Source organism: Oncorhynchus kisutch, linkage group LG11, assembly GCF_002021735.2.
Source record: "Oncorhynchus kisutch isolate 150728-3 linkage group LG11, Okis_V2, whole genome shotgun sequence".
Taxonomy (NCBI): domain Eukaryota; kingdom Metazoa; phylum Chordata; class Actinopteri; order Salmoniformes; family Salmonidae; genus Oncorhynchus; species Oncorhynchus kisutch.
Genome location: NC_034184.2, coordinates 51,317,290 through 51,330,861, shown reverse-complemented (window position 1 = coordinate 51,330,861; position 13,572 = coordinate 51,317,290). Strand labels below are relative to the sequence as shown.

Below are 13,572 nucleotides of genomic sequence, written 5' to 3'. Positions count from 1 at the left end.
TTCATCAGAATGTAGTGCAAGGAGTCCTAGTTCAACAATAAATCATTTTGTTCCATAATGTTGAATTCTAGTGTCCAAGTAGCAGCATTTGCTATCACTTTCAGCTCACATGCCCAAAAAATGACTTCTGGTCCAGGATAACTTGCATGAAAACTTCCAAAAGACATATTACAGGTCAAAAAAACTGGTCAAACTAAGTGCAGAATCAATCTTCAGGATGTTATAATCATATATATCCAATAACATTCCAACCGGATCATTCGTTTTCATCTGGGGCTGATTGGAACAGCCGTAGCACTCAAAGAGAAATGTGCCACAACAAAATGGCATTATCTTGCGACACCGACTATTTTCCCTCCCATTAGGTCAAAGTTCACAGCAAATGCTCCATTACACTTTCTACTGAATGAGGACATCTAGTGGAAGACGTAGGAAGTGTTATCATATCCATAACTTGTTGGGAAGGGAGGGGGCAATGATGTCAAAGTTGCCCCGACTTTCAGGATTTCAAAACTTGTTTGGAAGATTGCCTGCCCTGTGAGTTCTGTTATACTCACAGACATAATTCAAAAGGTTTTAGAAACTTCAGAGTATTTTCTATCCAATATTATTAATAATATGCATATATTAGCAATTTAGGACAGATTTTGATGCAGTTCACTATAGGCACGCAATTCATCCAAAGTGAAAATACTGCCCCCTATCTCTATTTCTTGAACTACATTGTTTGTTAACGGCTTGTAAATAAGCATTTCACGGTAAGGTCTGTTGTATTTGGCTCTTGTGACAAATCTAATTTTATTTGGCGACTGTAGTCTCTTTAAACGACAGAGAGTAGTACGGCACTGTAAATACAGTCTCTCTCACACAATGTTGTGTGTATTAGCATTCCACTCTAAGCACATAATATTATAGTGGGACCATTTTTGTTACACAAAGACAGAACACAGACCAGGCCAGGGGCATTCCCCTTTTTTGAGGTATGGTGTGGCTGAGACAGAGATCCAAGCTAATATTAAGGAGGAGACCACAATTCAACTCTGGCTGACTGTTAGTTTACACATTACTGGCTATTTTAAGTACTGGGTCTGGTTGGCCATGTCTTCTGCTTTTGATATACTATTCTATAAGTACTGCTACTTCTGCAGTAACACACACAGTGCTGAAGTATAAGAAAAGTCTATGAGCTTATGACACCATGCAATCTTAGAGGTGGGCAGTGGGGTACAGAGCGGGTGAGGAGTAATCTCTCTTACCTTCTGTTTTGACCCCTCCTTTAGTGTGATCCAGTCTTCTCCGTTAGAGCTGACATCCACCTTGTAGGACTTGATCCAGTAGGTTTTCCTGGTCTCCTGGGAAACGGCCCCCTGTGTTCCGATGGCCGACACAAACCGAAGGAAACCCAAGTCCACCTGAGGAGAGAGGGAACGGTCAGTAAAGTTCAATTCAAACTTGATCTTTTCTGTGGAATAGTACAGAGCAAACAGAAATACTGTACTTTCAGTATAAAGAGAAACTGTAGTGCAAGTACCAAATACTGACGATATAAAACAGTTATTGGAAAGCACCTTTAAGCCCACCTCATCAAACTATGATTGAAATGTAATAAACAGCAGGAGTACGGAATGATATTCTATTGATAAAAAAGGACACTGGATGAAATCTTAATTTCCTGTGATGGGAAGAGCTTATTTGATAAAAGTGAATATTGAATGGAATGGAGTCTCCTCATATTCAAAACAGAAAAAAAGCCGATATTAGATTGAATTTCAAATAGTATAAGGCGGCGTTAAAGCAAAAATTGAGCTTCATAAATAATCATGAACTGCTGTAACATTACTGATTTGTTATTATATTTTTACGAACCGACTGCCAGACTGGGGGAAACCGGGCCAAGAGGTTATTGGAGAGAAGGGAGATAGAACAGAGTCTGTAAGTTTGAAAGGACTGTGATGCTGAACAGACTAAAGTGAAGGAGGTTTCCATGCATCAGGGTTTGAGAACATTTACACTGTTTTCTATCAGAACTGTGGACAGTCTCTGTCTCGGTCTGTCTCTGTCAGGAAGAAGCAAACCCATACTCCTGGCACTGCCTCTCCATGTGTTGACTCCTACTCCTCTGAAAAATCAGGACATCTCAACCTCAACCACCCCATCTCCCCATGGATCCCCTTAAATGGACAGATCCATGTCCCATCAAGCTTGTCTAACAGGGCTAAAGTTACAGTAGGGGCTTGAGTCTGGATTGATTAAACAGTTCAGACGTGGCCTGTTAGTTACAGTAGCCCCCACTCAGAGAGAGAAGACATTGTTTCGGCTCGCTGATCCCTCACGCAGAGAAAGAAAAACAACACTTGTCCTTTTGACTTGTCTTCGATCCTCTGGTCTGCCCGTATGGATGCCACTTAAATCCTGCGTTTCATCTCTCTATCCAGAACAGAAGAGAAGGGGAGGAAAGACTGGTGGACGACTGATGAAGGAGAGGAGGGCTCGTGGGAGAAGCCTCCAGTAGCGGAGAGTGAGGTTATGCTGCAATGATAGCATTTAACTGGCCCTAGTTTGGCTCTCTCCCTCATTCTCTCATTTGACAGGGCACACTGATGCTAATAAGGAGTAAAGGACGCATCTCAAATGGCTCCCTATTACCTATAGTGCACTAATCTGACCAGGGTCCATGCGGCTAGTGCACTAAATCGGGAGCCATTTGGTATGCAACCACAGAGAGCCGAGGAGATCAGCCTTTCAATACCAGCTTAAACCAGATGACTAGAGCACTAGCCGGCTAGCCAGTCAGCACAGGCAGCCCAGGCAGTGCAGGTTAAAGACATCCATACAGCCTTAAACAGTGAAGAGTGCTCCTCTCTCTCTCTTGCTCCATTGCACATGCTTAACATATCATAGTTAAGACTCAGACTCACATCTGCATATCACAGTGAATACATTGTGAATACATTGTCAGCCGATGGATGAATGAAGAAAGAAAAAAAGAGAGCAAAAGACAGAATACTTTTGTTCTCGCCTTGGAGCTTAACTGGGTTTACAGAATAAGGCCCAGAATTTTTTTTGTGCCCATAAACAGAGAAAGAATCAAATCCCCTGTTTCAGAGCATTCCTTTTTAATAACAAACGAGTCACAATCCCCATCGCATGGCTGGAAGGGAGAGGGGAAGAAAGGAAGAATGTACCAGTACAGATGGAGAGCGGGGATGGGGGGAAAATGAGAGAGGAGAGGAGAAGAGTGAGGCAAGGCAAGGCAAGTCCTCTTCCTCCTCATCCTCCTCCTTCTCATCATCTCCTTTTATAGGGGATGGCATGTCATGAGAGTTGCCTCCTGTGCTGCTTCACGGCTGACCTGAACCAATGACAGAGTGGCTTACTGAGAAGACAAGGTCAAATGGGATGACTTGGCCTTGGATCATCCTTCTGCTTGGACCCTCATTAGCCATAATGGAATAATGGAATTAGAACGTTACGAGAGTTAGGAGCTCTCTCAGTCAGTGACCACCCCTAATTGAGACCTCATGAAAACTTATAGTCAGTCAGATAGGCTGTGTCATTCTGGCTAAATGGTTTCCTCTGCCTGTGTCTCTTTCACTCTTCTTAGTTATGAGTCAGTGAGCAGTCACCTGATCACGATGTTCTGCTCTGTACCTCCAGACCATGGACTCAGACACACAGAGTTGTGATTCCTCTATCAGGCCCAGTCTGAGCATGTTCAAAAAATGCATGGCTCGAAAGAGCAGTACTCTGAGTGAGGGCCATGAGGAGAGGTGAGGTGAGGCGAAGGAGAGAGGGAGAGCAAAAGAGAAGACAAGAAAAGGAGAGAGAGAGAGAGGAGAAGAGAGGAGAGAACAGAAGAACAAAATAAGGAAAATAAAACTGAAGCGAGGAGAAGCCGGGCTGCTTTGCTGAGGACCTGAGGATCTAAAGGACAGGGACTTGTAAGGCTATTCTGGTGTAAGGAGAGAACAGACATACTGGATCAATTTCACAGACATGAGCCTGATAACAGGGCTGTGCTAATGAGAGACATGATTTATTTATGACTCCTTGTTTCAGTCAAAACAGAGCAGAAAAGGGAACCATGGCAATGCTAACAGACCAGTGTTGCAAGGGTTATGGATACTGGACAGACAAGCTAAAATAATAATGGCTGAACATACTTTACACAGTCCAAAACGCATAGGACAAAGAGGGTAATCATATCTGCTGGCACTTCTTTAACTCAGAGTGTGTTTGTATCTGTGAGTGTGTGCACGGTGTGTGTGTCTGAGGCATGGGAGGCATAGCTCACCCAAACCCCTTAACACCCCTCAGGATACGTGAGAAAGGAGTTGGGTGCAGTTGAATCAGTGAAGGTAACCTGTAGTGGACTTGTGATATTTGTTTGTTTTTTCTGACCAAAGAGAGCAGACGCTCCGTGTCATGCAACTTGGGTCAAGATCTGTTTCTTGCTCTGCTCTTAGGAACAGGGCACCATTGAAAGGAGTGATTTCTGGGGTAGCGTTAAGTGTGGAGTTGAAAAATGAAAATTCCTGGTGTTTGGTGCGACGCAGACCCGGTGGGGAGCGTGGTGAAACATAGGAGTCATTGTCAGTCCTTTTGAGTTTTGAGTTCGAGTCTCTACCAGACAAAGTCATGTTAGGAAGAGTCAGTTATCCTGTTGGAGCTTTTGTGCTGACTCCACTGCACTGTTTCAGGTGCAGTGGTCATGTTGCAGCAGTGTGTAGGAGGGACATTCCAAGTTGTAGGAAGTGTGCAGGAGGGCATGGGATAGAGGATTGTGTATTTTCGGTGGATAAAGTTGTGTGTGTCTACTGTAAAGGGTGCTCATGTGGCTGGGGATCAGAAGTGTCCAGTGCGAGAGAGGCAGGTTGAAGTGGCCAGAGTGGTGCAGAGTCAGAGTAGTGCAGAAGGTGTCGTATGCTGAGGCAGAGAAGTAGCTGGGTGTACTTTTTGTTTATTTTCATGAAAAAGTGGTATATAGGTGTAGGGTTTTTATTTTTATTTTACCTTTACTTATACAGGTTTTTCTCATTGAGATAACATATTTTTTTCCAAGAGAGACCAGGTTCAATAGCAGCAATTTCTGGTACTGTTAGAAGCAAATGAGAATGGGACCGTAATTGATATTTACTTACCGACCTGACTAAAAAAGAACAGAGATTTTTATTTTGTATTTTATTTCATCTTTATTTAACCAGGTAGGCTAGTTGAGAACAAGTTCTCATTTACAACTGTGACCTGGCCAAGATAAAGCATAGCAGTATGAACAGACAACAACACAGAGTTACACATGGAGTAAACAATAAACAAGTCAATAACACAGTAGAAAGAAAAGAATAGTCTATATACATTGTGTGCAAAAGGCATGAGGAGGTAGGCGGATAATTACAATTTTGCAGATTAACACGAGTGATAAATGATCAGATGGTCATGTGCAGGTAGAGATACTGTTGTGCAAAAGAGCAGAAAAGTAAATAAATATAAACAGTATGGGGATGAGGTAGGTAAATTGGGTGGGCTATTTACCGATGCACTATGTCCAGCTGCAGCGATCGGTTAGCTGCTCAGATAGCAGATGTTTGAAGTTGGTGAGGGTGATAAAAGTCTCCAACTTCAGCGATTTTTGCAATTCGTTCGTCACAGGCAGCAGAGAACTGGAAGGAAAGGCGGCCAAATAAGGTGTTGGCTTTAGGGATGATCAGTGAGATACACCTGCTGGAGTGAGTGCTACGGGTGGGTGTTGCCATCGTGACCAGTGAACTGAGATAAGGCGGAGCTTTACCTAGCATGGACTTGTAGATGACCTGGAGCCAGTGGGTCTGGCGATGAATATGTAGCGAGGGCCAGCCGACTAGAGCATACAGGTCACAGTGGTGGGTGGTATAAGGTGCTTTAGTAACAAAACGGATGGCACTGTGATAAACTGCATCCAGTTTGCTGAGTAGAGTATTGGAAGCTATTTTGTTGATGACATCGCCGAAGTCAAGGATCGGTAGGATAGTCAGTTTTACTAGGGTAAGTTTGGCGGCTTGAGTGAAGGAGACTTTGTTGTGGAATAGAAAGCCGACTCTAGATTTGATTTTAGATTGGAGATGTTTGATATGAGTTTGGAAGGAGAGTTTACAGTCTAGCCAGACATCTAGATACTTATAGATGTCCACATATTCTAGGTCGGAACCATCCAGGGTGGTGATGCTAGTCGGGCGTGCGGGTGCAGGCAGCGAACAGTTGAAAAGCATGCATTTGGTTTTACTAGCGTTTAAGAGCAGTTGGAGGCCACGGAAGGAGTGTTGTATCCAAGGAAGGGCCAGAAGTATACAGAATGGTGTCATCTGCGTAGAGGTGGATCAGGGAATCGCCCGCAGCAAGAGCAACATCATTGATATATATACAGAGAAAAGAGTCGGCCTGAATTTAACCCTGTGGCACCCCCATAGAGACTGCCAGAGGACCGGACAACATGCCCTCCGATTTGACACACTGAACTCTGTCTGCAAAGTAGTTGGTGAACCAGGCCAGGCAGTCATTAGAATAACCGAGGCTACTGAGTCTGCCGATAAGAATATGGTGATTGACAGAGTCGAAAGCCTTGGCCAGGTCGATGAAGATGGCTGCACAGTACTGTCTTTTATCGATGGCGGTTATGATATCGTTTAGTACCTTGAGCGTGGCTGAGGTGCACCCGTGAGCAGCTCGGAAACCAGATTGCACAGCGGAGAAGGTACGAACGATGGGATTCGAGATGGTCAGTGATCTGTTTGTTGACTTGGCTTTCGAAGAGGGCAGGATGGATATAGGTCTGTAACAGTTTGGGTCCAGGGTGTCTCCCCCTTTGAAGACGGGGATGACTGCGGCAGCTTTCCAATCTTTGGGGATCTCAGACGATATGAAAGAGAGGTTGAACAGGCTGGTAATAGGGGTTGCGACAATGGCGGCGGATAGTTTCAGAAATAGAGTGTCCAGATTGTCAAGCCCAGCTGATTTGTACGGGTCCAGGTTTTGCAGCTCTTTCAGAACATCTGCTATCTGGATTTGGGTAAAGGAGAAGCTGGGGAGGCTTGGTGAGTAGGTTGGAGTAGCCAGGAGGAAGGCATGGCCAGCCGTTGAGAAATGCTTGTTGAAGTTTTTGATAATCATGGATTTATCGGTGGTGACCGCGTTACCTAGCCTCAGTGCAGTGGGCAGCTGGGAGGAGGTGCTCTTGTTCGCCATGGACTTTACAGTGTCCCAGAACTTTTTGGAGTGAGAGCTACAGGATGCAAATTTCTGCTTGAAAAAGCTGGCCTTTGCATTCCTGACTGACTGCGTGTATTGGTTCCTGACTTCCCAGAGCAGTTGCATATCGCTGGGACTATTCGATGCTATTGCAGTCCGCCACAGGATGTTTTTGTGCTGGTCGAGGGCAGTCAGGTCTGGAGTGAACCAAAGGCTATATCTGTTCTTAGTTCTGCATTTTTTTGAATGGAGCATGATTATCTAAGATGGTGAGGAAGTTACTTTTGAAGAATGACCAGGCATCCTCAACTGACGGGATGAGGTCAATATCCTTCCAGGATACCCGGGCCAGGTCGATTAGAAAGGCCTGCTCGCAGAAGTGTTTTAGGGAGCGTTTGACAGTGATGAGGGGTGGTCGTTTGACTGCGGACCCGTAGCGGATACAGGCAATGAGGCAGTGATCGCTGAGATCCTGGTTGAAGACAGCGGAGGTGTATTTGGAGGGCCAGTCGGTCAGGATAACGTCTATGAGGGTGCCCTTGTTTACAGATTTAGGGTTGTACCTTGATGGGTTCCTTGATGATTTGTGTGAGATTGAGGGCATCTAGCTTAGATTGTAGGACTGCCGGGGTGTTAAGCATATCCCAGTTTAGGTCACCTAACAGAATAAACTCTGAAGCTAGATGGGTGGCGATCAATTCACAAATGGTATCCAGGGAACAGCTGGGAGCTGAGGGGGGGTCGGTAGCAGGCGGCAACAGTGAGAGACTTATTTCTGGAGAGAGTAATTTTTTTAATTAGTAGTTTTCGAACTGTTTGGGTATGGACCTGGAAAGTATGACATTACTTTGCAGGCTATCTCTGCAGTAGACTGCAACTCCTCCCCCTTTGGTAGTTCTATCTTGTCGGAAAATGTTATATTTGGGTATGGAAATCTCAGAATTTTTGGTGGCCTTCCTAAGCCAGGATTCAGACACGGCAAGGACATCAGGGTTGGCAGAGTGTGCTAAAGCAGTGAGTAAAACAAACTTAGGGAGGAGGCTTCTGATGTTGACATGCATGAAACCAAGGCTTTTTCGATCACAGAAGTCAACAAATGAGGGTGCCTGGGGACATGCAGGGCCTGGGTTTACCTCCACATCACCCGCGGAACAGAGGAGGAGTAGTATGAGGGTGCGGCTAAAGGCTATCAAAACTGGTCGCCTAGAGCGTTGGGGACAAAGAATAAAAGGAGCAGATTTCTGGGCATGGTAGAATATATTCAGGGCATAATGCGCAGACAGGGGTATGGTGGGGTGTAAAATGGCATTTTACACAATATGGCCTTATAAATCAGTGTAAACAAGTGTTTAAGCCTACGCAAGGTCAATGACGACCAGCCAACAGCGCTGTAGAGATGATGATGTGTTAGACGTTTTAGATTTGTAATGAACCTGAGGGCTGCATGATACACTGAATCAAGTGCTCTCAGGGCAGTGGTTGAGGCCTGCATATATATAACATCACTAAAATCTAAAACCGCCAGTAATGTACATCGTACCAGCTCGTTCCTGGCCTCAAAAGAAAAACAAGCCTCATGCCGGTAATAAAAACCTATTTTCAGCTTGAGCTTCCTTATCAAGTTCTCTACAAGCACAGTGAAGCTCAGCTTATCATCAACCCAAACACCCAAATATTTGTACACTTTAACTTGCTCTATAGTATGTCAGGCCAATGTAGCAATGACATGATTAGGAACATGCTTGGCATTTGAAAATACCATACATTTGGTTTACCTGAATTTAGAACCAGCTTTAAATCATACAGATTCTGCTGTATGATGTTAAATGCTCTTTGGGCATTTTCAAAAGCCAAAGATAAACTCCCACCACGTGTCATCTGCATAAAAATGAACATCCGCTGTTTCAATAAGATCCTCAATGTTGTTGATATACAAAATGAACAACAGTGGGCCCAAAATAGAACCTTGCAGAACACCAGAGCACACCTCTATGGACACAGATTTACAACCATCCGCCATTACACATTGTGTACGATTTGATAGGTAATTTATAAACCAATCTAGAGAATGACCAGTAATTCCACAACATTTTAACCTGCACTAACACAGCATGGTCCACGGTGTCAAAATCCTTCAACATATCAACAAAGACAGACACACAATGTAACTTCTTATCAAGAGCAGAGTGGATGTCAGTGGATGTTAGTTGGTGGTGCTATTTTTTTCCTTTTTTCCTTTAATTTAGGTAGGCCGTGACTGGCCTCACACTTCAGTACAGTAGGTGGAGGTGTATGCACCTTTTAAGTTGGATGCGATCTGCCAACCAAATCCCAAAGAAGAAGAAGACGTGTTGATAGTCCTTTCTACCGCTGGAGTGACTTCCGTCTGGAGTGTCACAGAGATGGTTGTCCTTCTAAGTATCCCTTTCTTCTTCCCTTTCTAGGAGGTTCTCCCATCTCCACAGAGGAACTCTGGAGCTCTGTCAGTGACCATCGGGTTGAATGATGGGGGCCACTGTGTTCTTGGACACTGCTACAGAATTGGTTTTGAACCCTTCCCCAGATCTGTGCTTCGACACAATCCTTTCTCGGAGCTCTACGGAGCATTCCGTTGATCTCATGGCTTGGTTTATTCTCTGACATGCACTGTCAACTGTGGGACCGTACATAGACAGGTGTGTGCCTTTCCAAATCATGTCCAATCAATTGAATTTACCACAGGTGGACTCCAATTAAGTTGAAGAAAAATCTCAAGGATGATCAAAGGAAACAGGATACCCCTGAGCTCAATTTCGAGTCTCAATTCAAATCAAATTTTATTTGTCACATACACATGGTTAGCAGATGTTAATGCGAGTGTAGCGAAATGCTTGTGCTTCTAGTTCCGACAATGCAGTAATAACCAACAAGTAATCTAACTAACAATTCCCCCCAAAAAACTACTGTCTTAAACACAGTGTAAGGGGATAAAGAATATGTACATAAAGATATATGAATGAGTGATGGTACAGAGCAGCATAGGCAAGATACAGTAGATGGTATCGAGTACAGTATATACATATGAGATGAGTATGTAAACAAAGTGGCATAGTTAAAGTGGCTAGTGATACATGTATTACATAAGGATGCAGTAGATGATAAAGAGTACAGTATATACGTATACATATGAGATGAATAATGTAGGGTATGTAACATTATATTAGATAGCATTGTTTAAAGTGGCTAGTGATATATTTTACATCATTTCCCATCAATTTCCATTATTAAAGTGGCTGGAGTTGAGTCAGTGTGTTGGCAGCAGCCACTCAATGTTAGTGGTGGCTGTTTAACAGTCTGATGGCCTTGAGATAGAAGCTGTTTTTCAGTCTCTCGGTCCCAGCTTTGATGCACCTGTACTGACCTCGCCTTCTGGATGATAAGCGGGGTGAACAGGCAGTGGCTCGGGTGGTTGTTGTCCTTGATGATCTTTATGGCCTTCCTGTAACATCGGGTGGTGTAGGTGTCCTGGAGGGCAGGTAGTTTGCCCCCGGTGATGCGTTGTGCAGACCTCACAGCCTCCTGAGGTTGAAGAGGCACTGCTGCGCCTTCTTCACGCTGCTGTCTGTGTGAGTGGACCAATTCAGTTTGTCTGTGATGTGTATGCCGAGGAACTTAAAACTTACTACCCTCTCCACTACTGTTCCATCGATGTGGATAGGGGGGTGTTCCCTCTCATAGCAAAAGGTCTGAATACTTATGTAAATAAGGTATTTCTGTTTTTTATTTTGAATAAATGTGCAATATTTTCTAAAACTCTCTTTTCGCTATGTAATTATGGGGTATTGTGTGTATATTGATGAGGGAAAAATATAATATCATCCATTTTAGAATAAGGCTGTAACATATCAAAATGTGGAAAAAATCAAGGGGTCTGAATACTTTCCAAATGCACTGTATATGGGCGGCATGATGCGACTATAGGCTATTGGTCATTTTAAAAAGTTTGCAGAAAAAGCTTGTGCTCTTTTCCTTGCCTCAGGCTGCACGCGCTGTTCTCTCACCAAGTGATCATACTTTCCACCAATCAAACGATTCTCAATGTATTGTCTTTACTAACATGTCAAATTTGTTTCGATTTACAATGGCTCATTATCAAATGGTTAGGGGCAGGTGAAAAATAAATTTCACCTGTATCCGAATGGAGGTTGTTTTCCCAGTTTTATAGTGGCGTAATGCTTCATTTTAGCAACTGAGAAATAAATATAGTAGCAGTAAAGGCAGGGATCCTCCTGTTTTTAGTGGCAACCATCAAAACATTACTTTGCAAATAGAAATGTCTGGGCTTCTAAGAACACATTTCACTCCATCTATCAACCACTGTTTGAGGAACATGCAGCCTCTCGCTGTGTGACAGATGATATTCAATCCAAACTCTGTATGCCATGGGCTCTCCAACCCTGTTCCTGCAGCTACCCAGTGCTTAATTTGGGAAATCAAGTGAAATCTGCTTGGGAACATCGATAGTAACATGTTTTCACAACTAAATGCATTTCATTAAACTGTTAAAGCCCCTCTGCGTAATGTCTATAATATAATAAAGAAGAGAGAGGAGGAGATGGAAATGAATGGTGGTGAGATATTCTGTAGCTTAAGGTAATGTGTCAGCCTATTAAGAAAATATAAAAAATGCACTATGACAAGGCTATTGAACATCAAATATAAATTCACTATAATTGTAGGCTACCTCTGTAAGCTGGCCTGCACAATCAATAAACCTACCGCATTGCCTAGGCCAATATGGTCTCTCCCAGATTCATGGATATATAGTTTGGAGCATAGGATAAGGTAAACAGTCCATCCAGTATATATAATAATACAGGCCACACTCATAGGCAACTACTTCAATTTGTTTAATTTTGGAGTATAAGCTAGACAAATGATGTACCTAAGACATCTTAAATCAATGTATTTTTTATGTTTTTCTGCAGTGCGTAATATTCAGTAGGCTATAAGGCTATGTACATGTTTTTTTTCAGGCTTGTGCTCATTTTTAGGCCTATGCATATGCATAAGCTCTAATAGGCGTATGGGTGTTTTGATTTAATCATCACCTTAGGACAATGGTTCCCAAACCATGGGGCGAGGGTAACATTTTCAGTCCGGCTTTTAACTTACTTACTTAACTTAATGCAATTTCGAAGGTGCAATTTCGGAACTTGGGTAGGGAATCATCAGTTCCTCTTGTCATGTTAGTCATTCCATACTATTTATAACTTCTCAGAAATGTCCAGATCAACTAGCCCATGTCAGCTAACTTTGTTTTGTTTCGTTTTTTTTAGACCATAGATAGTGCTATAATGTTTGAGTCACTCAAATATCAAATGCATACACATTAGACATGGCAAAATTGTATTGATTTGCAAGAAAAGGACCTTTAAACCTACAAAATCCTCTCCACCAACAAGAGGGATGTGAACAGTTTGTGTCATTAACAGTGCTTGTTCCAATAGAAATAGACGTGGCATGTGCGTGTGCGCAGGGGGTGGGGGTGGGATGTTCCCCAATGATGAAAGGGGGGGACCGAGAGAGAAAGTTTGGGAACCCCTGCCTAAGGAAGCGATGTCCATTCCATTGTGTTTGGCTTTGAAACAACATTCACAATTACCATGTTTTCTACTCACTTTCAACCTGTTGTTGAGCTTCTTTCTTCAAATTGTTCAATCACATTGAGGTGAGTTTTACACAAACAATACACAGGGGTGGGTCTGACCCGAGGTCGACACTCCTACTATGAGCCTCTTTATGAATATGGGCCCTGATCTTTTTGTGTTTGATGTGATTTTGATTGCATTTGCAATGATGTCAGAGTGGCTAGAGGGACAATAGAGCTCTGAGTACCAGGCTATTAGCGACCTGAAGGTCATTAGTGAGTTGGGTACTATCAACACGTATCCAGAGTGCATAAGAAGAGATTACCATGACTCAACGGTCACGTGGAATTTGACTGTGGTCATGACCAATGTTCCCTCTAAGCTGCTTAGGAACTAGAAGCAGAGCTGCCATATCTGTCAGTGTCATCTTACTATCCCGTGCACAGAGAAGCACAAGATTGAACTTCGCTCAACTTTCTAGTTTTCCCCTTTAGTTAACAAAATCAAAGTCTGGCTCTACTGTGGGAATTGTGCTCGAATCAGTGCCATATTGGCCACTTTCAATGTAACATACCGAAACAAAGCAAACTATGCAAGACTTAGTATGCAAAACTAACTGTGCGATAGATTTTCTTGTAGGCAGAGCGCTTTGGAGTAGGATTCTATTGCATTGACAGGCACGACTCAGGCCTGTATCCTACACAGACTGGTGTGCCATAAC

At 43.3% G+C, this 13,572-nt stretch overlaps 1 protein-coding gene across 5 annotated transcripts in view; it reads right to left on the bottom strand.

The window, feature by feature from the left end:
• LOC109899548 (neuropilin-1a) overlaps window positions 1-13,572 on the bottom strand; it is a 116,884-nt gene that overhangs the window by 31,962 nt on the left and 71,350 nt on the right. For all 5 annotated transcript variants that reach the window (XM_020494878.2, XM_020494882.2, XM_031835937.1 and 2 more), the window contains exon 8: window positions 1,257-1,412. In XM_020494878.2, the coding sequence (XP_020350467.1) occupies window positions 1,257-1,412 (156 nt within the window). The remainder of the gene's footprint in view (window positions 1-1,256; window positions 1,413-13,572) is intronic.